This window comes from Periplaneta americana, chromosome 7 (genome assembly GCF_040183065.1).
Source record: "Periplaneta americana isolate PAMFEO1 chromosome 7, P.americana_PAMFEO1_priV1, whole genome shotgun sequence".
Classification (NCBI taxonomy): domain Eukaryota; kingdom Metazoa; phylum Arthropoda; class Insecta; order Blattodea; family Blattidae; genus Periplaneta; species Periplaneta americana.
In genome coordinates, this window is record NC_091123.1 from 26,348,273 (window position 1) to 26,375,588 (window position 27,316).

Here is a 27,316-nt window from a genome sequence, read left to right on the forward strand (position 1 = left end):
TTCCACCAGACAGATGGATCCTTGTCTGTCTCACATACATATACATTCTTCATACTTTGTAGACTACTTTTTTGACTTGAACTACGTCCTACCCCATGTGTGGATGAAGGGGTACATACAGAGTTTCAGATGTCCCAAAAAAAATGCAAAATCTGACACACTTAATGCACGGAAACTATATGAGCTAATTAATATTTGAGGAGAAAAATTCGCTCCAGCGCCGGGGATCGAACCCGGGCCCTTGGTTCTACGTACCAAGCGCTCTAACCACTGAGCTACGCCGAATTCTATCTGCAGCACCGGACCGAACCCCTCTCCTCAAATATTAATTGTCAATATCACAGATATTATTCTGTAGGACAAATTAATAAATCGATAATATTCTCATAGCTGCAGTGCATATATTTGTACAGATTACTATGCACGTAACTGCGGAATCCCGGCCAAACAAGTCACTCAGCTGAGTGCGCTCCTAGTATAATGCCAGTTGACATTGGACATAATGCGTCAACATGTATGCCTAACTTGGAGTCAGGCCAAAAGGGAAACAACGAAGGAGAGGGGTTCGGTCCGGTGCTGCGGATAGAATTCAGCGTAGCTCAGTGGTTAGAGTGCTTGGTACATAGAACCAAGGACCCGGGTTCGATTCCCAGCGCCGGAGCGAATTTTTCTCCTCAAATATTAATTGTCAATATCACAGATATTATTCTGTAGGACAAATTAATAAATCGATAATATATGAGCTAAGTTAATGATTTATTTACAGTTGGATAATACAGTATGTAAACCAGTTGGGCCAGATTGTGAGGCACGAGGAAGGGAAGGGCTTGGCGAAAATGGCCATTTTTACCAGTGTCTGCACACTGCCATGGTATGAGTGATGGACATTTGCTTCAATGTGATTTCGCTGGTGCTCGTGTAAAGGGGGTTAAGTCAAATTGTAAGGTATGTAAACTTCTCTCCTTTGGTACTGAACAAAACCCCTTTGTCACAAACTATGGAGCATTGCAACTGCATCATAGATGGAAGAACAACTTAACCCCTTTAACACAAGAGAAAAGTAATTATGAATAATTAAAATCTGTACTTATTCCAGTTTAGCTAATTCATACTTAACCCCCTTTACAGGAGCACCCACAATTTGAGGTACAAAAGCGAATAGTACCTCGTTCTGTAGCTTAAAGATAACACTATCAGTGGATAAAAATATTATTTATCTGCGAATTAAATTACAAGAGATATGAGAACCCGTTTGTGAGAGTATCAGTGAAAATTTTTAAACCTGGCCAAGAAATTCAGAGCAAAATACCATCACGACCAGCAAAATGCACTAAGAGGGGGCAGCTGAAGGTACAAGGATTCAGAAAAGAAGCCCAACAAAAGCGAGAGTACAGGGCCCAGTTGAAGGTCGCATATGAAAATGAAAATTCACTTCAGTGTGTAATGAAAACAGAGATACAGTAGAATTCCACGTATCCAGCAACTGTGGGACAAAGTCAGTGATGGATAATTGGAAAATACGTTTATAGGTTATGTAAAGATTACACTAGTCTGCATAAACATTTTTCTCCATGTAGAAATTTAGTAATTTTCATATAGATATTTAAAAATAAAGTTTTGAAATACGTACGTACAATGTTTATGTTTAGTACTGAATACGGTAATGTACATTTATCAGTTCAAAATTATTGTAGTATAGTAATACATAATAGCGTAAAAATACTAAAAGTTTTCTTAACCTTATGATGATTTTAAATGGCAGTCATGTGAGTCATGTGATCTGAAGAGCAGTGTAGCCAACGTCACAACTATGAAGATGATGAAGTAGCACTTGATGATTTGAGAATAAGAATATTTCGCTTGCATTTCGCGGAATGAATTGTGCAACAGCATCGCTTAGCGATAATAGCCATGATACTATTTTGATCACTCGAAATTTTTACGTGCTGTAGGAACAGAGAATTTCACACTTTCCTATTTAGATTCATCCAACACCCCTTCGAAACAGGCGAGTTCAAGTGTTAAATTTAAAGATATTGTTTCTGTGCATTGTTTGCAAGGTCCAAGTGACAGTTACCGATGCTACCCGATCTACTCCAAAGACATAACGAGTTTTTTTGTCTATGTTTTCACGCGTAAACAATGTAAAGAGTAAACACAATGCGGCAAGTGTGATCCACGAAATCCACTCACATCTTTGTCTGACTCTTCCCTTTCGCATGAATGACTTTTTTTTTTTTTGGCCTAGCCAAAATTGCCGTTGTTTTGGTATTGCTGGTGATTTGTGTGCCGGTTACGAGGGATTTTACTATACTGTAATATTATATTGCTTTGACATGAAGTGATATTCAGCTGTTTCTGTGATTAAGATTTTTGTAATTATTGTTTTGTTTTCGTTGTTAGCAATAATAATAATAATAATTCTTTATTTATATTGGCAGAGTTAAGGCCATAGGGCCTTCTCTTACACTCTACCAGGTCACAAAGTATACAAGCAGTTAAAATTTAACAAAAAGTTAAAGAACAGAATACTAACATATTAAAAAGAGAAATAATAATAGCATAATAAATCGACACTAAACAACATGAAAATAATACCATAATAAAAAAAAGAAAGTAAAATACATTGGAATATAGTGAAAGCAACTCATTTAGTACAAATGGTTAATATGGAAAAACGTAAGGAATAGAGAAATTAAATGGAGAACACAATCTGTTTCATTACTTTTAGTTGTATTAATAATTCTCTGTTTAAATGTTCGTAGCATAGCATAACTATGCTCTGGAATCTTTTTTTCCCATGCTTTTTTTTAATGTTTACTTTCACTTTATATGAAATATAAAGTATTGTGATGCTGCAACATTTCCATTGTGAGATTTTCAGAAAATGCACAAATTGTCCAATACCAGAAAAGTAAGTTAGGACATGTCTTATGTCTATATGCAGAAGTTTCTTGACAGATTTTGTTTACATTTGCATGTGTGAGCCATTTCAACCGAGATTAGCATAAATAACATTTAATAAACTAATAATTTTTTATTACAAATTTAATGTTTGCTAATTTGAAAAAAATATCAACACGAAATTGATTCAATTCTTTTTTCTTTTCCTAGGTAAGTAGTGGTAAATAAAATGGTGTATGCATGGGGATGTTGCGTGCATGCATGCTCTGAAGATTATTAAAAATGTGTAGTATGAGAAAGTATGTGCCACCTTTATGACATGATTTCTCTTTTATTTCTCGCATTTTGTAACTTTAACTTGTCTTTCTTCCAAGACCATTTTCAATGCTGACCAGGATGCAAGTGTTACCCATGCACTCAGTGAAGGTGCAAAGGATACCAGGAAAAAATCTAAAGAGCGTGAGCGTCGAAGAAGTATTATCCAAGCTGTTTCTGACTTCTTCCACAAAAAGAAAGAAACCTCGAGAAGTCCTTCTCCACCCAAGACACCCATGGGAGGTAGTAATGCCACAAAAGACAAGTTTTCAAGATTCCGGTTGCATAAGAACAAGGAAAAAGGAAAGGTGAGTGTAAACATTCATTGTTATGTAGGCTTCAGTCAGCTTCGTACACTTACTTTGGACTTACAGGTATGTCTGAAAAATAAATTTTGGATATTCATAATTATATAACAGCGGTTTTATAAATGGCAATTAAAAAAAGGAACTAAGATTGTTAGACATAATTACTCATAAATATGTAAGGAAACGGCAATGAATTGTGATTTGAGGAATGAATTTATTCTCGTATTTAAGGGTATGAATACTGATGCGAAATTTGGATTTTTGTTTCACAAGTAGCTGTAATGTACAAGGCAGTAATAAATTGAATACATTGAGTGAACAATATTATTTTTATGATAAGAGGAAATGAAAATGTTTGGCAAATGAGAAAACATAACAAGAGATATATTCTATACATTGTTACTAAAAAGAAGTGTAAGATGAATATAGGTGGAGTGAATTGATCCAGCTTATTGTATGTGAACTTACATGAAAAATTTTGCACACAAACTCATAATTCTGTAATTTTTTCCTTAATTCATTAATTCATAGTTTTCTGTCCAAGGGCAGGTCCTTCACAGAAACCTAGTATTCTCCAATCTTTGCTCTTTTCCACATTTCTCTTCATCTCCATATATGATCTACAGACGTGGACAAATTATTAACAAAATTGACGATTTTTATGATATTTTGTTTATAAAATTTGACTTTTCAATTTAGACTACAGTTGATAATTTTGGATATTTCCATCATTACAGTAGACAGAAATATGCAAAAATGTCAACTGTAGTTTAAATTGAGAAGTCAAGTTTTGTAAAAATATATAATAAAAATCTTCAATTAGCAAAAATGTCAACTGCATTGAAGAGTCAAATTTTGTAAAAATATAAAATAAAAATCTTCAGTTTTGCTAATAATTTGGAAATATCCAAAATGTCAACTGTAGTCCAAATTGAAGAATCGAATTTTGTAAAAATATACAATAAAAACCTTCAGTTTTGCTAATAATTTGCAAATATCCAAAATGTCAACTGTAGTCCAAATTGAAGAATCGAATTTTGTAAAAATATATAATAAAAATCTTCAGTTTTGCTAATAATTTGTAAATATGCAAAAATATCAAATGTAGTCCAAATTGAGGAGTTAAATTTTGAAAAATATGCAACGCAAATCTTCAATTTTGCTAGTAATTTGTCCACGTCTGTATATATCTTAATGTTACCATATCATCTGATATCTTCTTCTGCTCCATTCTTTCCAGTGCATCCTTCAGTAGGCAGTTTTTCTTTAGCCAGTGATCTAGCCAATTTCATTTTCCCTAATAACATATGTAGATATGTCTATGCCATTATCACCATAAGAATATTTTAGTCGTTGATGAACACCTGCAGATGACAGATATTCAATGACAGCATGTTCCTTTGAGCACACTGACATTCTGTCATGACTACAGTCTATTTCAGCTGAACTGATGCCATACGGCAGGTTTGAATGCAATAACTGGCACAGAGTTCGTCATACTGTTTCTTTCGACAATTATGATCTTGTGTGCAAAATACTTATCAGCCACATCTTGTATGACTTGAGTAATTATTCACAATCTCGAAATTTATGAATAAATTTCCATATCAATTGTTGAGATGTAAAACAAATAATGTTACTGGGAATAATTTGGGTTCTAAAGTGAACAATACAATTACAACTCATAATAATATTACAGTACACATCGAAAATGCTTAAATTGATGTTGAATTTGTTTTGAGTTACAAATTTCGTCATAAAGTTTTTTTACACGATTTCATTATGGAATCTGATGGGCTGTATTCCATTTATTTTCTTTTTTCAGTCAGAGAGTAACTCGTGGTCGGAAGACTCAGATGTAAGCATAAAAGTATTTGTTCTAGTTGTTTCTCTTCGCAGCATGCAACAATTACTTGTGCAGAGGTGTTAAAACTTTCTGTTTTGGGTATTTGTTACCAAACCGTAGTTTGGGTGAAATAATCTGAAGTGCATGTTATATTCGTTTGTTACTTCCTGTTGCAGTTTTCTCCCAAACATAATTGTGTATTTGTTTAGCATTGTAATTCCTGTATTTAATAGTATAATTGAAGCTTTCCCAGGAATAACAACTTAACTTACGTTATGTCGTTTTTTCCGTTTTCGTCATATACTGCATTCTTAATAACACATCTCCCTCCTTACAAAATATTATTTCCCTCCAACAAACACAGCGCCTTCTAGAAACATTTGAATGTCGTTCTGCTCAATGCTGTTATACCAGATCTAAAATGTTAGATGCCCTGTATCATCTCATATTCAAGATTTTGTAGTTAAGTTCTTGTTCCAAAGAATGCTTCAATTACCCTGTTCCATACTCTTGACATTCATACGATCACAGACTTAATATTGGTGTAGGTCAGTATGTTTGCACCATTTCTATTATTACTATCTGAATCACATGCACTAATTTGTAGAATTTGTTCAAATCTTATTTGCGTAGTCGGTAAAGTATAAAGTAATTGGTATTATGGTTGAAATTGAGAAAGAAATATACATTATTTTCCACGTAGCAATTCCATTTGATTAAGCTGTCTGAGTTCTGCTGCTTTAATAGGCATCATAAATTAATTTTATAAAAATTTTGGCATATTGAAGTGATGAATTTTACAGAACACATTTGTCACTAATGTTCAACATGTCATTTTTTTATTGATTTATAAGCTCTTAAAAATTCAGACTTTTTATTTTATTTGTTGCAATTATAGTTTTGCTAACAAATATAAAATGTTACAAATATATGGCCTGCTTTAATAATTCTGTTTGTCTCAGACCTTCAGCAACATATTCAGATTGTTGTCTATTGCCTATTCTTAGAAGCTATGCTTGGTGCAGAGAAACTCGAGTGTATGCTATGTAATTTTATACATGTTTAATTTTATGTTATGTTACATTATTTCATTCTTTTACATTTTACTTAATTTTGTAAGTTATTATTTTGCTTTTATTTCATATTTATCAAATGTATTTTTATTTCATATTACATTTCCGTTTTTGTTTAATTGTATTTATTTATTCCTTTTCTTTTCGTTTCAAACAAATATTTTACAATATATTATAGTGTGGTTAACAGTATTGCTTCTTCTAACAGTAATGAATTAACATGTGGATTTCTAATTACTGTAGGAACTCGTAGGTATTCTGCTTTAAAATATTGATGGGCCAGTTCAAAAGGGAAATGACTCAAAATGCAAAGTTTTGAGATAAATACATTTTAAAGTTTCATATTGTAGTGAAAAATCCAGTTAACATAATTCTAACTGGAACGTATAGTATAAGAAATATCACTAACAGAATTTGGAGTAATTTCAATTATCTTTGGATTTTTCACAGCAGCATGAAACTTTGAAATGCAGTTATCTTAAAACTTTTGCATTTTGAGTTGTTTCCCTTTTGAACTGGTCCATCGATATACACGAGTTCCTTCACTCATTTTCAGTTACATAAAAGATGAATGTTTAGGTGTTTTGTGCATTAGCATATAATTATTTGGTAGATTTCTCCTATTAATCTTGAAGCTAGTCACTTGCTCCATAGGCTAACTACCTTTATGTAGCTCATGAAGTTGTTGACGTTGCTCTGCAGTATATATTGACTACACCCCAACTCTGGCTACTATCAACAGGCATCTATAATGAACACCAATCAAAATACCCCTCATTTCTCATGAAAAACAAGAACTGAAAAGACTACAGTGGACTATAATGGACCTTATATTGTCAGTAAATAAATACTGAAATCAGAAGTAAACACTGAAATGCTGACACAATTGTCTTTAGAGACAATTAATATTAGGTACCCTCCACAAAACTGGCTTCATTTATACACTGACGGATCCTTGATCTCCAGAGAACAAGGTGCCGGTGCAGGTGTTATGTGCTGTCTCTTCTCACTTTATAGATCTCTTGGATATGGAACAACAAGTTTTGATGGTGAAATCATTGCAATAAATGAATGTCTCAGGAATCTTCTATGCCACATCAATAAATTTAGGAATGCAGTTATATTGTCAGACTCCAAAGCAGCTATTCTATCAATAGTCTCTAAACACACACCTTAATCTCAAACAGCAGAAATAACTAAAATGCTCTCTCAATTATTATCACTCAATAAAAGAATTGTATTTCAATGGATACCATCCCATTGTGGAATCCTGGGAAACGAGAATGCGGATGCTTTAGCAAAGAAGGGCAGCACTGCTACTTACAGACCTGTTACTAAATCTACGTATTACTCTGTGAAGAGATTTATTAAATCTACATACTTAGAATTCAACAAACAAAATTTGATAACTCAATCCCAAGGGAAAAAATGGAACTCTCTGCATCAAAATCCACAGTTAATTCCCGATTTACCACGAAAATCGTCTGTAGCTGCATTTAGATTGGCAACAGGCCATGATTGTTTGGCCAAACACCTGCATAGAATTGGAATATATCAGTCCCCTAACTGCCCATTGTGCAACTCAAACCAAGAAATGGATTCGGAAAACACCTCAAAATCTGTGCTTCAGTGGCTAGTCATGATAATATCTTTGAAAAATATTGGAGTGCAAGAGGTCAAATGACTTTATTGTCAAACGCCTGGCATTAGAAGACAACAACAACATATTGTCAGTAAACAGCTGGACACGTTAAGAAGATTGATTGATTGATTGATTGATTGATTGATTGATTGATTGATTGATTGATTGATTGATTTATTGATTGATTGATTGATTGATTGATTGATTGATTGATTGAGTTGTTGGCGCATAATAATGGACGCAACAGTAGCTTTGATCATTTAGTATATTTACGAAGTATTTGCATTGGCTAATAATGAAACTAGCATATTGTTCTTCCCTAATAGAGGACTCCAGGAAAAATTTGTTGGCTGTTTATCATCCACATTGAATTTCAATGCAGAATAAACTATGCATTTGAAATCATTTTTAAATAAAATAATACTACTACTGCTGCTGCTGCTACCACAATGACGACTATGACCACCACCACTATCACTACCACTACCACGAACATAACTACCACTACCATATAGTGCTTAAATATTCGGTACCGATACCAGTACCTTATACTCAGGATGTCCAAAAGTTTCAAATCAAACTCGCCATCATAGATATTTCCTTTCTTTTAAGCAATTTTTATTTTGTTCCATCATCATCATCATCATCATCATTTTCATTTTCATCATCATCTGTCTTTTAACATCCTCTTGATTTGACCATTGTTGTTTTTGTCTTCCTCTATCTAGCTGTCATTTATGTTGGTATTGGAATGCTTTCTTCGATAAATGGATTGATTTCATTCTCCATATGTGATTTAGTCAATTCTTTTGATATACCTGGATACCTTCTACCACATTTTTAACTTCTCCAGAATGTCTGTGCTTATCTTTTTGTCCGTCCTGCTTAAATCTAAAAGTGGACATCAGAACCTCATTTGGGCAGCTTGTAGCTTGGCTTTATGTTTGTAATTCATGATCCAGTTTTTATTGCTTTATTTCAAAGAGGTTTTTGCTCTCATATTATGTGATCATCGTAATTTTGTTTGTGAGGACATCTGGACATTTGTTTTTTAATAATTTAATTTATTTTGTTTATTTCTGTAATTATTTTAAGTGTATATAATTTTTATATATGAGACTAAGTGACCAAGGTAATTAAATTCAGAGAGTTGTTCAATAATATAAGGTGCTTAGGAAAATATTTGGTGCTAAGAGGGATGAAGTTACAGGAGAATGGAGAAAGTTACACAACACAGAACTGCACAGAACTTCACCTGACATAATTAGGAACATTAAATCCAGATGTTTGAGATGAGCAGGGCATGTAGCACGTATGGGCGAGTCCAGAAATGCATATAGAGTGCTAGTTGGGAGGCCGGAGGGAAAAAGACCTTTAGGGAGGCGAGACGTAGATGGGAAGATAATATTAAAATGGATTTGAGGGAGGTGGGATATGATGATAGAGAATGGGTTAATTTTGCTCAGGATAGGGACCGATGGCGGGCTTATGTGATGGCGGCAATGAACCTCCGGGTTCCTTAAAAGCCAGTAAGTAAGTAAATAAGTAAGTAGTTGTTCAATAATATTTTCTTCCAATTTTACTTTGACCCTTCTTATTCCTGTTGCTTTTGTTTTTTTTTTTTTTTTTTTAAGAGAAGTTACTGGCTAGTTGGCAACTCTCTCGGTAACCTAGTGATTATCATATTTACGATTAGATCGAGGTTAACGTTTTAAATTCGGTCAATGATAATGGATTTTTAAGGAAGATAAAAATTGTTGTAAGGAGCTTAGGTAAAAAAAAATCGAAGTGTGAGATACAAGTAAAAACGTTGGAATTTTATAGTGGCAAATCAGGCCATAAATGAGAACATACACTTACCTAACCTACTGGATTAACACTCCATGTCTGTTATTATGACAGCGTTAAGTTTAATAGCGTAGTTAAGGAGTCCTAGTAATTCGTGTTGTGTAATGCAACTAATTTAAGCAGGCATTGGTGTGCAGTAAGTGGAATCATTAAATGTATATCACAACTCAGCAGGGGCGATTTCTCAGGGCATGCTATGCTTGCTGCGCAAGCCCAATATTTTCGTAGAATGTGTATTTCTCAAAATGGGATTACATACATTAAAATTTCTTATGATTTTTGGATTATTGTAAAGGCGTAATACCATCCGCAGGTTGCGCACCGCAAGTATCGCAACACTTGCTCGTGTAGAAACAGCGAGAATATGATGCGCGCGCAAGTGCCTTCCTCCTTAGTCCGTCCTAGGTGCACTATGTGTTGTTTGAAGCTCTGGTCCGAGAGCTACACCAACGAATGTTTAAAGTTACACAGAGCAGTATTGACAGCGGGAATGTGCTGTGATTTGCGAGTGCAATGTAATTGTATGAGCGGAATGCATGTGTTAGCTCCTGCATGTATTATTAATTCTTAAACTTTAATTTGAAGTATTGCAATGAGTTCGGAATTGTGTGTTATTGAAACCTTATTAGTAAATCCATTTCCCCGAAGGACTATTCAAGAGAAGACAGATATTATAGAGAATATGTGCGCTCGTTCAGTGCAGCTCAATTCAACAATGTGCATTGGTTGGCAGGGTCGAAAAAATTAAATAAACTGTTTTGTTGGCCATGTTTGTTATAATAATATATCGAACTTCTACATCTGATAAGCGAATATGATCCAAGACTCATAATGATTTCATAATTATAAAATAAATTATTTATGTGGGTCTGATTATTTTTATTAATTATGAATTATTATATCCTCCCATCTTCCCCTATGAATAAAAGAGCAAGCCTAACTTTCGTGACTAGCATTCGCCCCTGCAACTCGGGTAATGAAAATGAAACTCGTAAGTGAAGTAACACAAAAGAAGCATTTTAAATTATTTGCATAGTGAGTCAATGCCTCAGAGCCTCCTCCAGCAGTTGACTTCCTTCACAACACGTCAAGGAATCCTGTCCCTGAACGAGAGGGCTCCAGTTAGACTTATCGTCCAATGAAGTTCCTTGTTTGGAAATATTTGAAGCTGTTGGTAAATCAGTTGGTATATTCTTAGCAATTTTAAGCAAAGAGTTAATATGAGTTTATTCTAGTGGTCTCATATATATCAATCTAGACGTTGATGTCTGCAGGACATTATCTTGTGATAATACAAAGGACCTCTGGGGAAAACTAAGGAAGAGACTAGTGAAGTGCTTTGTATGGAATGTGACATTTTATGAGACAGAAACATGGACATTACGACGAAGTGAAGAGAAGTGACTAGAAGCATTTGAAATGTGTGTCGTGCGCCGGCCTCCTGCTGACGGTGGTCCCTCTGCTGAAGACTGCTGCCCTAGGTGTTGAGAGGGGAAACGGGAGTGACGTGACAAGGGGAGCTGAAGTGTGTGGGGAAGGGTGACATTACGGTATAGGTGTTGTGCTTCGATCTGCTTTGACGTTCTCCTGCTGTGGTCCCAGGTGATGAGAGGGGAAACGGGAGTGAAGGACAGGTGGTGACGAACTTCGTAGGGGGGTTATACGATGATGTAGGAAGAAAATACGTTGATACAGATATAGTAATTTATTTGAAATAATCAGTGTCCTCCTCCTATTCGTGGGCAGGGGAAACGGGAGTGTCTTTGAGAAACTCTAGAATATTGCCGTTTCTGTCCCTGTGACTCTGGCTGAAGCTAATGTGAAGGCGTGCTGTTGTCATGACTGAGAATATTGGAGAGGGGTAACGGGAGTACCTGGGGAGAGACGAAGACAAGACGAGGGAGAGAGAGTAGCGAGGGGCTGGTATGAAGGGAAAGGGCTAGCAACGTAGAAAGGAGTAGAGAGGAGAAATGGGAGTGCCTAGGGAAAACTGAAGAGAGAGTTTGCTCGAAGTGCGAATACGGTGGGTAGGAGAACTAGAGACGGGAAGCAGGGGGTGGTGGAGGTTCTCGCCTATCGAAGCTCTGCCCCCAAAGGGTCTGCGATTCGACGACCGACGAGAGATGGAGGGGTTACTCTCTGCTAACGAGCTCCGCTGACAAATGGCCGGCGATGGGCGTCCACAGAGAGGGAATTCAAGGATAGAAAACATTGTTTTCTAAAAGGGTTCGAGCACGGTGAAGTAAGACCTCTCTGCTAACGAGCTCCGCTGACAAATGGCCGGCGATGGGCGTCCACAGAGAAGGAAGTCGAAGATAGAAAAGACAATGTTTTCTAAAAGGGTTAGAGCACAGTAAAGTAAAGACCTCTCTGCTAACGAGCTCCGCTGACAAATGGCCGGCGATGGGCGTCCACAGAGAGGGAAGTCGAAGATAGGAAAGACAATGTTTTCTAAAAGGGTTAGAGCACGTGGAATCCAGACAAAGGGATAAGGGGGGGGGGAGGTAGTCGAGAAGAGCGATACTAGGATAGCTTGGTTAGGGAGATCGGAGCGGGGAGGCGGAGACAGAGCCGGCGATGCGTTTCTGTTCCGGGGGTAAGTGTCGGCCGTGAAAACCCGGTCCGACGAAGTACAGCACGCTGGATCAGAGAAAGAAATGTTGTCGGTGGCAGAGGGAGCATAGTAGCTGCCCCCCCTAGCCGGCGACGAATGTGCTATGCCATTTTGGGCCCGCCTTATATACACCTCGGGCTTCGCGCCATTTCTCCCCTTCTTGGCGTGGCTTGGAGCGTCATGACGCTACTGACGTCACAAATTCCCGCCCTTTAGTGGGACTCTTCTCTCTCTTGGCTTGGTCACGTGGTCGGGGGACCCCTCGGCGCTGTGAGCAAGTTGCTAGAGGCAGGGGTGTGGGTGGACATCTGGCTCCTAATACGAGGGGAGAAAAAAAATAGCGAGTCCCGTATTCTGAAGGAATGTGTCTTCCAGCGAGACCATCTCTCTCCGGGCCGGGCCATGTGGTGAGGAGACCTGTCGGCACCGGGAGGGAGTTACTAGGGGCGGGGTGTGAGTGGACATCCGGACCATAATGCGAGGGGACAATAGCCGCAGCTCTCGTCTTCTGAAGGAACACGCAGGCAGTTATGTGAACTTTACAACATGTGGATATGGAGAAAAATGGAACATGTGAAGTGGACAAACAGAATAAGAAACAAAGCTATGTTGGAAAGAGTGGGTGAAGAAAGAATGAGCTGAAATTGATCATGAAGAGGAAAAGGAATTGGTTGGGTCACTAGTTGAGAAGAAACTGCCTATTGAATATATATTATTTAATGTACCGAAGTACATATGATATTTCCATGCAGATATTCTGCATCATCATACGATGAAAGAGTAATGGAACGGAGAAAAATTCTCTCCGGTGCCGGGATTTGAACCCGGGTTTTCAGCTCTACGTGCTGATGCTTTATCCACTAAGCCACACCGGATACCACCCCGGTGTCGGACAGAATCGTCTCAGTTTTTAAGTTTCAACTCTTGGGTTCCCTCTAGTGGCCGCCCTTTGCACTACGTCATAGAAGGATCCACTGGAAGGAATGGTGAACGGGAGAAGAGTTCGAGGCAGAAGAAGATATCAGTTGATAGACGACATTAAGATATCTATTTTGAGAAAAGCATTTCTATTATTCACCTGAAAATTTACAGATATGAGATATCACTTCTTAGCCATCAATATATTACTAGACCTCCCTGTGAAAACTGTTGTGTAGTGTAAGGAGTGGTTAAATGAAATTGAAGATTAGACAAGTGAATAAAATAAATTCATTGCAATTTTATATCAGTGTTCAATATCATACTCAAGTAGTATTATTATTTAAAAAAATTCTAGTGATCTACATTAATACAAACGAGCATGACAGTTGTCTGATAAATAATTTGCATCAATATAACATAATATGTAATAGGTAAATAACCTATTTACAATGAGGTCGTTATTCAACTATTTTCAACTACTTTTCACTTGATAAAAATGCAAACAAAAAAACATTTTTAAGCAATTTTCCCTTTTTTTATTAATATAGGGCTGCGAAGTTTAAATTCTGAAAAAAGCTGAAATTCGTGTTAAAAAAGAACAACAGAAATAGCTGACACCAATAATTATTATTTTCGTAAGATAAAATAAGTAAATACATTACCATGCATACAATAACAAATTATTCAGCATTGAAAATGTGAAACACACAAGAAATACAGCCAGATTACTATGAATTACTTCCTACTCTTCAGTGGCACATCGACTTTATTAAAATATTATAAAGTTTTATTAGTAACAACAATGTAATTTTATTGTCACAACAATAAAACTATTCTTCACTCTCTACAATTTAACTTCAATCCCGTCAACAATGGGATTTGCTCTCCGCACAGCAACACAGCGTTCGTTATTGAACTCCACAAACGACAATGACAATTTACTTGGACTGTTACGAACAACAATGAACTGTTAATCTTAACTAATATTTACAAAGCATTATTTACAACACAGAACTGTCAGTTCACAGTTCTTCTAGCTCAGTTACTCGAGCTCACAGTATCTCGAACCACAGACCTTCAGAGGCAGTCCATTGTACTCGAACTCAGGTCCCTCCAACTGCGGTCCACTGCACTCGAACTCAGGTCCTTCCAACTGCGGTCCACTGCACTCGAACTCAGGCCTTCGGATGCTGACACAGTTGCGGACGCACACTCGAGTCGAACTCCGGTACAGAAGACTGGCTTGCTTGCTCTGGCTTACTCACTGAATGTCTGAATAAACTGAAAACTGCTCAAGTTCGCTCGCGTTTCTTCCTTTATAGCTAAACTATCGTTGCGAGAAAGTACGAGTTCTGGATAGTTCGCGATATTTCGACGCGTGTGTCCATTCTCGAATCATCTCGCACGCTGCTGCTCCCCTCCTTCACCGCGCGTAGCCATGCCCCAGGAGGCAGATGCGTGCGCAACCCGCCCAAAACAAGGCCGACTTAGCCTCTCCTCCGTCGGTCGTGAGATCGAATCTCACGTGGGCGTCACAATATTTTTGACAAACACTTGCTCAGGGCATTTTCCATCATAGTTTAATTTGCAACATACAATGGAAGAGAGAGTTCTGGATCTTCTCTTTCAACAATAACATCAATCCTGTTATTTCCGCCGTGATTTGCGTGTTCAAGATGCATCATTTCTTCTTCGATTCCGTCAAGTACATCAGATTGTGCCGCCATCTTGTTTTTTCTCGACTTGACCATGTTCGACTCAAGATAATCGGTTCCATACCCATGATCAAATTTGATCATCATCAACTCTCTTGTTTAACTTTGACTGAGGATGATGCACCGCAAATTGGCGTTGAAGATGGTCAAGTGCCAACTTAACTATGATCAAATTTTAATCGAGAATGGTGCACACGGGCTTCCGACTTGTTAAATTTGAATGCAGAGAGTATAAAGACAGAAATTAAAATAAATATCAAAATTGTATATCAAATTCCAAACGTCCTTACCATCTTGTTCACAATAACTGTTACGAACTGCATAGACATTGCTCGCAATTATAGGGACTCTAGGAATTCCCTGGTACTTTTTTCTTATATTTTCCATTGAATACCCAAATTTAACTTTTGTAAATGAGAATATCTCAGTGCAATAGATTGGTGTTTAATAAATTATGGATATTTATGTTACACAGCAAGAGAAAACTCCACTGGTGCCAAGTGATACGCGGTCCAAGAGTGTTGGTGAGTCAAGTAGCAGGCTTACGGGATTCATCGCTGCTGATGATACAGCACCTCCACCAATCCCACCACCACCTGCCAACTATCACAGCAGTTCTGTCTCCAGAGTCTCAGGTTCGTTGCAGCTGTGTTGTTGTAATAATAAGTGAATCTGCACTGCTTTTGTGTACCTTTTAGTTAAATTTGATTTATTTTAAAGCATCTGAATGCACATTTCATTATGTTTAGCTTATAGCATTGTGAGACTTAGTCCGCATTTGTTGCCACATTGTGAATGTAGCAGTGAGCTCATCACCCTAGAAAGGGATTGCAGTTGTTGACATAGGCCTAAGAATATTTAATCCCCTTTAGAAGACAGTTACTCTGAGCCTGAAGAAGACTCGCGAGCCACAGCTCTCTCCACTCCCACGCACGACACAGGTTCCTCTGTAGACGGCATTGCAGGCAGCCTTAACAGAAGACACTCGAAGATGAATCGACGAATAGCTCGCCAAGCACAGCTTAAAAGGTAAACTAATATCACACAACTTGAGAGTTGCAATTTTTAATATTGGCAATAAGAAAATTATTACTTAAAATATATAAAACTTTTCTGACAAGATTTTTATGAAGATGACATCTTGAAATGTTCTTAAAACAAGTATAAATTTAATTACACTGAATTTTAATGGTGGCATTGAGGCATAATGATATTTTAACAGTGGAAATAATAATAATAATAATAATAATAATAATAATAATAATAATAATAATACTAATAATAATAATAATAATAATAATAATAATACATGTCAACGGACTAGTTCAAAGAGAAACAATTCAAAATTTAAAGTTTTTGATAAACCTGCATTTTAAAGCTTCGTGTTGCTGTGAAAAATCCAAGGATCTTTAAAATTACTCCAAATTCTGTTAATGATGTTTTATATATACTGCAAGTTTGAAATTAGTGCGTGTTAATTATATTTTTCACAGCAACATGCTATTGTAAAATGTAGTTTTCTCAAAACTTTAAATTTTGAGGTTCACATCTGTGGAGTAACGGTTAGCGCGTCTGGCTGCAAAACCAGGTGGCCCGGGTTCGATTCCCGGTCGGGGCAAGTTACTTGGTTGAGGTTTTTCCGGAGTTTTCCCTCAATCCAATATGAGCAAATGCTGTGTAACTTTCGGTGCTGGACCCCGGATTCATTTCACCGGCATTATCACCTTCATCTCATTTAGACGCTAAATAACCTGGGATGTTGATAAAGCGTCGTAAAATAACCTACTAAAATTAAATTTTGAGTTGTTTCCCTTTTGAATTGGTCCATCAATGTGAGGTGTAATAATTAGGAAAAAGGTTTGCGGGATTTTTAGTACCTATGTAAATTTGAAAGCAGATGAAGGGTCCAAGGAAAAAACACGTTTAGTCCAAATTTAGTAATTTGTATGTTGTAATTGAATCTGGCAGCTAAAGTTAATATCTTTAAGATACCCTAATCATACAGGGGAAAAACTCGCTTGGTTTCACAATATAAGCATATTAAGGGAAGGCTTACATGGGAAGAAACTGTCAGTTCTGCAAGTCTGTAAATGCTCTCCTGAAAAATTTTCAAAATGTGACTAAACGTGTTTTTCCCCTTGAGCCTTCAGATGTTTACCATAAGTAATATAGACCTAGTAAGAGATTTTCATTTTGTCGAGTTCTCATGAATTTATCCAAAGGAAATGAAAACCTCGCATGATATTCATATTTAATAAAATTGTTTTGTGACTTGGATATTCATCATTGTCATGGACCAATCCGGTGACTTGGATAATAAATAAAAAGAAAGTAACACATTATTAAATAAGAAATTAATTCAGTTTAGGTCTTGGCCTTCTGCAATATGAAATTCATGTGTAAACATTATTTTAACAATGGCTGTAGAAATTGTGATTACTGAAACATTCAACTTAGATAAATGTTTGAGGTTGTAACATGTTCTGAATAAGTAGGCCTGCTTTTACTTAGCGATAGTATGTAAGCAGTTTTTTTACTGCTTGATATTTCTTGAATGCCATAATTTCTTTCAACATAGAAGTGTGAATATTGATTTCAAACCATTATATTATTTATTTTTATGTTAGTTGATGTTAAATTATATTAGTAGCGTCATGGCCTTCTAAATTTGTGTATCCAGAAAAAAAATTGCGAAACATTTGTGTGATATTTCTTGAATCTCGTAATTCGTAATTCCTTTCAACATTATTAATAACGTCATGGCCTTCTAACTTTATGTCTCCAGAAAAAAAATTGCGAATCATCTGTGACAAAACAAAAGTTTTATCCTTGCCTTCTCTTATTTTCATAAACTCTGTATCTCTTTCCTTTATTTTTCGTAATCCTCCCTACCTCTTATGTACTATCTATAAACCTTATTTATTATTTGTTATGTGTACAGTAATTACAGTGTAAATATACAAGTAATGAAATTCATTTATTCAGGTTACGAATGGCTCAAGAAGTCCAGCGCCAGCTGGAAGAATTGGAAGTTAAGCAGAGGGAACTTGAACAGAGAGGAGTAAGTGTGGAGAAAGCTCTGCGGGGAGAAGGAACAGGTAAAGTAAAATTCCAAATGAGAGGTATCTGTTACAGTGATGTTATATTAATCCTGTATTTCTGTGTGGGATTTGTATCTTGTGAGATATGTCTGTTTCCACGCATAAGTATGAATTTCCCCCAAGCAATCAAATAGTAGAATCTGTTAAAATAAATTAAACATGTAATAAAGGAACTACCCATCACCATAGTGCATAAAGAAAAAATGTCAGTGGAAGTAACAGTTGATTAGCTTTTTTAGTAATCGATATTAAGTAAGCTGTAGTCGAATATCAGTAAGTTGTAAATGCTATACCAATAAAGAAATTAAATAATATAAATTGTCATTCCTCATGAAACATATAATATGACAGAGGACATTTTCCAATTGTCAGTAAGGTAGAATTGAAGAAGCACACTTGACAAAGCATAGTTTTCAGTTAATAAGGACAAATTAAAGAAATAGATAAATGTACAGAACATCACTACCACTTCGTAGCAATGCCATATTGTATTTTTGGTTCAGGGAAAACATTCGTATTTCACGAAAACACTTCTACTTTTGTCTAAAACGAGTACTTTTCGTGGACAAAAAATACAATATGTGTTGCTTGAAAATTGTTGGTCGATTTAGAGATTGGCATCACATTTTTATCGATTGTAACACCAATATATATATCGATAGTAACATTCATAGCATTCAACCAATCAGGAAGATGGTCCCTATAATACATCTGTTCCAAATAAATAAGTGAAAAACATAAACCTGAACATTGTAATAGTCATCATTGAAATTTAATAAAACTATGTAATAGTTTCATTATGGAGCTTTTCATTTTGTCAATAAATGCTCTGTCTGTTTGGCATTGTTGCTAGTTAAGGCTGGTCCACAATAAACCGGGAACGGAAATGACAACAAGAACGAGAACTGAAATATTGTTAAAATAAATGTATTTAAATGTGAGCATTGACAATTAACTACATTTATTTTAACATTATTTCCGTTCTCGTTGTCATTTCCGTTCCCAGCTTATTGTGAACCAGGCTTTACTGACGTTGACAGTCATTAGGATAGTAATGAATAATGGAACTGGGAAGAGTGTAAAAAATTGAGGTAAAGCCTATATTCAGAGGTATTGAATAAATTCACAAAATTTTTTACCTAAAGTAACTGTTGTTACTTGAATACATGAATGAAGAATATTAATAACTGCATTTATAAATTCATCATTACAGCCACCATCTTCATCATCATCATCATCATCATCATCTCATCATCATCATCATCATCATCATTATCCTCGTAGCTACCACCACTTCCATCCTGGGGTTATCATCCTTTTCTCTTAATCTTTAAAATTGAGTGTTATTTCTGTTTCATGGCCGCCTTGAATAACTTTTATTTTTCACCATGTTGCTTAAATTTTTTTTTTATTACGGATGGATGGTAATTGGATGGTTGGGGATGGATAGATGAATGGAAGAATGAACAGATTGCAGAAGTGGAAGATGGGACAAAACCACACACACTTGGACCTCCTCAACAGCTCTTCAGTTGAGACATCATTCAAACGGACTAAGACTTTGGACAAACTTGAGAACATCTAAGATCCAGAGTTTTAGTTTCTCCATTTTCTCAATGTGACTGCGTCAGTTTTCATAACACTCTAAACTCATATCAAGAACTAACTTACAAATTGTTCTTTTAACCAAACTTGCAGATTCAGAAGGAAAAGAGGAGCCAGAATTATTAAGGGAGTGGTTTGATCTGATGCGAGAGCGAACTGAGCTGCGGCGCTATGAACGAGAACTGATGGTTAGAGCACAGGAAATGGAGCTAGAAGATCGGCATGCCAGGCTGCAGCACGAACTTCGAGAGAGGATGAGCAAAGATGGTGAGAAACAGCTGCTATACATTCATGTCGTTATTGTTGTATGGGTTAGGTTGTGCAAATAACACCTGAGTCACTGTCTGTTGATAAATGGAGCCCAGATATGTATGCAAAACTAGTACTATAGTGGGATTAAAACAACAACCGACTTGTGGTATTTGAAGGCTTTGAAAGGTTTCCATGGCAACAACCCTTCCCTTCTCTTTGTGGCCAATAAGACGTTCCTGCTTTCTCTTCATTTCACCTATCTATATATATATATATATATATATATATATATATATATAATTTGAACTGGTAATGGAAATTACGGGAAAACGGTTGAACGGATTTTAATGAGAGACCCCTCATTTTCATGCCTGGCATCCAAAGTTTTTCGGAAAAGTATTAGTTTTCAGTGAAATGTCAATTTTACTACATAATTTCCCTATTTTCCAAAATCCATCTGTTGTCAGTTTTGAGAACTAAGTTTATTCAATCACGGCCGACTTGATTGAATTTCAGAACAAAACACACACTACAATAAACAATAGGCTATTACACGAAGGCCATGACCTGCAGGATTGCCGACATATTTAGAGCTCAATTCAATTTGTTATTAAAAACTGATTCTGCAGTGTATAATTTTCTGAGTACAGCTGTGTATTGGATATTCAAATCTACGAAACTTGAGGTCGTTTGATGACATTATTACCATTAGAAATTAAATATTATTGTAGTTAATATCATGATGCATCTATTTTTCATCAATTGTACATAATACTGATGCTATATTCATGACATGAAAGTGAAACGTTTTGTGGTTATGTAAGTAAATGTAGAGAATATCTTAATTTAGATCTTCATTTCTATAATTTACTGAGTGGCTGCTATATATAACTACAAAACTTAAGTAAGATAATAATATTGTTATTAAAAATCAAATATTTTTATACTTATTAACCCAGTGGGGTTGGGTCTTTTTCATATACTTAATGGCGGTGTAGTGTAGATATTGATATGTGTCATTGTCTTCAGTATTGGCTCAAGAGAGCGCAAAAATTACAGTTCCTAAGGAAAGATCAAAAGGTATTACTTACAGATAAAATAAGAGGCCTAGAAAATTTTGTAGTCTCCAGATCATTTCAGCAAGACCTCTTAGTAGGATAAAATGATTTTACGCTCTACATTTCAAGTTCTACATGCAGCAGCTATACGAAAATGCTATTGTTCGAAAGCTTAGCAAACCTGACATTTTTTTAACTTTTGCCTACAATCCACAATGACCTGAAATAGCTACTGCTATCGTCCTGACATTGATACTTGCGTTTTCGCGTTGAAACTCAAAAACTGAAGTTGGATAGGTTCAAGAAAAAGTATTTTGCCTAAAAAATCCATTCAGAGGGAGTATGTTTCATTATTATGGAAGCAAATAACTATCAAAAAGACAAGTATTCTTCATTGAAAATAAATCTGAAAAATTTTTATTTGAACGTATAACGAACTTAGTTTGCAGCAGTATTTGCTGCACAAGCCACTAGTATCTATAGAAGCTACAAAGAGAGGGGAAGGAGTATTCCCATGGAAACCCTTGGCACTTACAAACTTACAAATGTCACAAGTCAGTTGTTTTAATTTCACTATAAAATATGAAATATGTAGCATTTAATTACAAATAATGACTGCACTTCGCTCGTGTATAAGCCACAATTTTTTCTTTCTTTACTTTCTCATTATACCAACTAAAAAAGAAAAAGTATTATGATGTTGAAAAAAACAATCAATTTCCATATTTACATGGAAATAATTTCTTTCAGAATTCCTGATAACAATAAAGTAGGTTTTTGGTATCCTATCAGTCTGTTTGACCATAAAGTGATTTCTATTGGATGCAGGAATTATTAAAGGAGTAGGAAAAATCTTTAATAACCGTAAATGATAAACCCAATACACCCTTCAACAGGTTTTGTTCACATTCATTGTTTATGCATCAGTTTATCTGGCAGTGATGCATTTTTGTTCGAAAAAGTAACACAAAATGTAATTCTAGAATTCTCTTCTACATTATTTTTCTTACATAAGATTAAATGGCATATAAACTCGTGTAAAAGTCTCCGAAAACGACTGTTTCCTAAGATTATTACCTATAACATTTTGCCCTCGTTCCAGAACGATCTAATTCTGTACAGAATTATCTAGATTATCTAGATGTAATTCTAGCCTTTACAGAAATAGAACAAAAGGGAGATTTTTTAAGAAAATTTATTTCTTTTACAAACTGAAAATTTCTTAGGCAAACATTTTAAAAATTAAGTATGCTACATTTCTGTAGACTAAGTCACATATGGTGTCTCAGAATAGTTTTAAAATGAATATTGAAAAATATTTCTTGAGATATTACGGTATAATGTGCTGGGTGAATGGCTAACTACAGTCCTATTTGGAAAGGAGATAAGGTATATGTAATAATCCGCTTTTACAACATGCATCTACTGATATTTACTAAGTAAATAATATCATTGTACGAGTATATCAGCTAATCCAAACCATCTGGATTATCTACTAACATAACTCAGAGTTAGTGAGTTAGACTTGAGATCTAACTACCGAATTGAGTTTTTTTCCAAAGGTTTCCAAACAGACGAAAGTCAGGTGTTTCCATGGCGAATCCTTGGGACTCATCTTCACTGACAGTCACAATGAGTCTTCAGACTGCAATGTATTCAGAACAGGAAAAACAAAAACAACATCTAGCTTAGTCAATCATTATCAGCAATGCCTACTTCATTATTTCCAAGAAAAGCAATGAAATAAAGGGTATGGTTTTTTCCATCAATTGGATATTCTTACAATGTGGCATATACACGAGATTTTATTTAAGATTTTTCCATTTTAATTTCTTAATGCGGCCTATTTGGATGCAGCCTTCCCAGAATAAAGATGGTAAATATAGTAAAATATACGAATGTAATGTGCAGTCTGTGAAAATTTGCCATTCCAAAGAAATTATAAATAAATTGAGAAAATTGATCAAATTAAACCAAATGTGTTGCCATCAAACAAAATAAGTTACTTAAATTACCTAAGGAAAGGAATAAAAAAGGATTAAATAAAATTACTAAATCAATTACTCGAAATCATAATCATCATTTTTTTTCACGAATTCGACCATTATTGTCTTTTTTCAATCCAAGATCTGCCAATTTTTTTCTGTCTCTCTTTTGGGTTATATTATAACATTTTTCAAGTGTACTTATCATTTCTGAAATGTGTTGGAGATACTTTTTCTTACTTTTAATTATTTCTTCAAGAATTGAAGTAACTTGAAGGGGGAAAGATATTCGGATTAAAATCACAAAATGTTTCAAGATATTGGACTAATTAAATTACTTACTAGGACTTCGGACAAATGCTCCTTGCATACATTCAATGTCCTCCACACATGTGCTTCGATGCCCACTGCCCGTTTGCCGCAGTACACTCTCAGTCTCTATAAATTTTCGATGCCACTTCCGGATTATTGGCCATAATGGTAGCTCTCTTCCATATTGGGTCTGGACGTGATATTGCACCTATGTATCTGATCGTGTCTCGATAAACCAGGATACACATTGTGCCATCTCCTGAGGTGTCCACATCTCCTTCACGGTCAGGTTTCAGATTTCACCAAAATTCACATCTGCAACCAAAAAACTCATTTCAACAATGCAGCAAAATTCCCATTAAAACTTTGACAGTTTCTGATTAACATGCAAAAAATCGGCTTCCAGGTTAAATTGTCGACTTCAAAATGACGAGAGGAAAAATGGCCACAAACAAAAATGTCCAGAGCAAAATGTCCAAGGGAAAAAGTCCAGTAAAAACTGTCCACAACAAAATTTCCACTAGCAAAATGTCCACAATAAAATGTCATAAATGTCTTCACCATTTTACACAGGCAGTGTACATAGGAAAATGGTAAGTTTAGGTTTAAGAGATTTGTATTTAAATATCGAACAACCAGAACATCACAACCAAATTCGAGAACTCTTGGCTCTTTCCATTCATTCTGTTAGAAGATATAGAAAATACATTTGATCTGCTATACGATGACATCAATGAAGATCTGGTTGATCTATCAGAATACATACAAAACACATACGTAAGGGGCCGACGTGCTAGAGGGCGAAGGAGGTCAGTCCCAGCATGGTTTCTGCCACCAAATTGGAACATGTATAAGCTAACTCTTCAGGGACACCAACGAACAAACAATGCAGTGGAAGCATTTTATAGTAAATTTCAGAAGATGGTCGCTGCTCAGTTGAGTATTTGGAGGTTAATTCAAAACATCAAAGATGAACAACATGAGAACGAAATTGTCATACGTCAAATTCGAGTAGGTCATCGAAATATTAGGCCTCCAGTTAATAAAACATACCAAACAAACCAACAACGGATAGAGGCAATCGTCAGGAGATATCATGAATACAAAGACAGGAATGATATAAAACTCTTCCTTCGTGCAATATCTTATCACTTAAAAATATATGGACAGTCAGAAGAGGAAGGTCAAGATCAAGAGATGGAATGAAAAATTCATTATAAATTGGAGATTTCTGTTTGTTTATACATTAAAAATTAGTTTTCTCATGTATAAGACATTTTACATTTGTTGACATTTAACCAAGTGGACATTTATAGTTTACATTGGATTTGTGGACATTTAATTTTTATGGATATTTGTGTAAGTGGACATTTCTGTTTGTGGACGTATTGAAATGGACATTTTAACCTCCACCCGAAAACCGCATCCAGATATCGTGTCTCAATAATTTATTTACATCTGAAGTTGTAAAGGTTTTATGTGGACACCCTGTATATACTTCCTTAAAATTTCCTACTTAAGGTATGGTCACACGTCGCTACTTTTGCAGCGCTACTTTTATACTGCAGCTGCAAAAGTTGCGTGTCGTGTTCACACGTAAGCCAAAAGTAGCGCACTGCACACTACTTTTTGTGCTGCGCAACCCGATTCTGCAAAAGTTGCAACTGGAGGTTGCGAGTCTGTTCACACGCAAGGCGCTACTTTTGCAGCCGCAGTCATGCTGCAGGTTCCCATCTCCATTTTGACTTCTCAATATACAATTTATGGTTATGAATAATTTCGAGGAGAAAAATTGTTCCGGAGCCGGGTATCGAACCCGGGACCTTTGGTTTAACGTATTTATGGTTATGTTCACATTATTAAGAAACTCATGCGAAAGCTTCCTTATCTATTATTTGCTTTTCTGTCGTATCTAGTATTCAGAAATTGACATTATTGTTACTATAAAGCTTTTAAAAACGCCTATATAATTAAATGATAACCAACAGTATAGTCATGTAATCAATGTTGGCAACCCTCCCGTTCAGAACTACGCTACGGAAAATTTAAAAAATGAATTATATCGTCAGCAATTATGCTCAGACTGTGTTGTGTATTTAATAACTGTTACAAATAATTTATTTTCATCACATTTAACATTAAAATATATCCAAACAATAAAGTATCATTGCCACATTTGGGTGGTAACACTGGTTGCAACCGCAGCAAAAGTTTCAACAAAACCGATATCAAAAATGCTGCGGCTGCAACCCTGAGAACCCTGTTCACACGTCGCTACTTTTAAGTTGCGCACAGCATGGAAAAATAGCGGGCAGCAGGTTCGGCAGCCGCTACTTTTCGGGTTGCACCGTTGTTCACACGTCGCAGTACAAGAGTTGCGCAGTTTTTTGTACTGCAGCGCTGCAAAAGTAGCGACGTGTGATCGTACCTTTATACTTCCATGTAAGTTTTCACATGTTTTGGGTTTTCCTAATTGTTGGGCTCTTGTTTCCTAAATCCCTTGAGGGTCAGTTGTGTTATTTTACAGGTCTAAAGTTACATAGCTAGATACGTGATATTGGTATTAGATTTGGTGTGAGGTAAAGAACAGTAGATTTATATATTTCTGTATATTACTACTACTGTGCACTCATTTTTTCTCTTCTGTACAGGTGTAGCTAGCATTCTTAATACACACACTGCACACATTCTCTTTCTTTCTGTACTCCTTGATAGATTCAGACAAGACGAATGAAGATGTTGTGAAGGAGGGTCAGATTTTAAGGGAGATGCTGGATATAGTGGAACGACGAGACTCGCTCATTGCCTTGCTGGAAGAGGATCGACAAAGGTGTGGACTTGCACTGAGGCATGGATATTTGCAACGAAGTCTTTCGGGCCCTCCTGCCTTGCAACATTCCCAGGCAGCCCTGCCACAGAGAGCGTCCTCCCGCAAAGGCTTCTCTCTGGCTTACTTATTAGTGGTTCTCGTTGTGATGTGGGCCTTGTCCTACGTTGTAGTTGGCTCTTTCTTCTCTCTCTGGCAGGGGACGCACTTTAATGTTGCATGAAGCTTGGTTTGTGTCTTTATATTGCATTGTTTTAACCACCCAGGCTGTTAAAATCAAACTAACATCACTGAATTTTTGCAAAGACGGGTCAGTCATGTTTTTCATTTTATTTTTTAGATGACACATTTTAGAATTTTAAAATACCAAAATATTGTAAACCAGACTCGTTACACCTGTAAGTGGATCAAAATTTTATATATCGTCACTGTGTCTCCAAAATACACTATGTGTTTTAAAAAAGATTTTGCAGGACAAAGAAAAAAGATTGTCACTTTTAATTCCATTCATTTTCAAAGGCTACTTTCGATATAATTTCAATCATTACAAGAAAAATGATGAAATTATACCGAAAGTAACTTTGAAAATCAAGGAAATTAAAAGTGACAATGCTTCTTTCTTTGTCATGCAATAGTACATTATGCAACGAGCCTATAATGGTAGTAATTAAGACGCAAGTATGATTGCTTATGAAACGAGCGCAAGCGAGTTTCATAATTTTCATACGAGCATCTTAATTACCATTATAGGCGAGTTTCATACGACTTTTTATGCTCGACCATATTTCTAACTTGAAAGTATTCAAAATTATGGTTATGTGCGAACTGACCTGAATTGTGAGATGTATGCAGATGCGAAAGTATTGATTTTTTCCGAGGTCGAATTTCATTGACTTTGGCACAGAATAAGATGAACATTACTCTGGTATAACCTGAAAATTGATTTAGAATTGAAAAACGAGATGACAAATTGAATTTATTTGAATATTA

General features: G+C 35.9%; 1 protein-coding gene, 1 long non-coding RNA gene and 1 other non-coding gene across 8 annotated transcripts in view; 1 reads left to right on the forward strand and 2 right to left on the reverse strand.

Moving 5' to 3' along the window:
* Mical (Molecule interacting with CasL) overlaps nucleotides 1–27,316 on the forward strand; it is a 241,632-nt gene that overhangs the window by 189,295 nt on the left and 25,021 nt on the right. For 4 of the 6 annotated variants that reach the window (XM_069830471.1, XM_069830472.1, XM_069830468.1 and 1 more), the window contains 7 exons: nucleotides 3,279–3,527; nucleotides 5,353–5,385; nucleotides 15,662–15,821; nucleotides 16,059–16,215; nucleotides 18,172–18,284; nucleotides 19,986–20,159; nucleotides 26,215–26,329. In XM_069830471.1, the coding sequence (XP_069686572.1) occupies nucleotides 3,279–3,527; nucleotides 5,353–5,385; nucleotides 15,662–15,821; nucleotides 16,059–16,215; nucleotides 18,172–18,284; nucleotides 19,986–20,159; nucleotides 26,215–26,329 (1,001 nt within the window). The remainder of the gene's footprint in view (nucleotides 1–3,278; nucleotides 3,528–5,352; nucleotides 5,386–15,661; nucleotides 15,822–16,058; nucleotides 16,216–18,171; nucleotides 18,285–19,985; nucleotides 20,160–26,214; nucleotides 26,330–27,316) is intronic. The other 2 variants (XM_069830469.1, XM_069830470.1) reach the window with 2 other exon arrangements.
* TRNAT-CGU (transfer RNA threonine (anticodon CGU)) lies at nucleotides 213–285 on the reverse strand. Its single transcript has one exon. It is a non-coding gene; the product is annotated as a tRNA-Thr (tRNA).
* The window catches only part of LOC138702997 (uncharacterized), a 45,409-nt gene continuing 39,864 nt past the window's right edge, over nucleotides 21,772–27,316 (reverse strand). Inside the window, exon 3 of the long non-coding RNA XR_011332935.1 lies at nucleotides 21,772–23,814. This is a non-coding gene — a long non-coding RNA (uncharacterized lncRNA). The remainder of the gene's footprint in view (nucleotides 23,815–27,316) is intronic.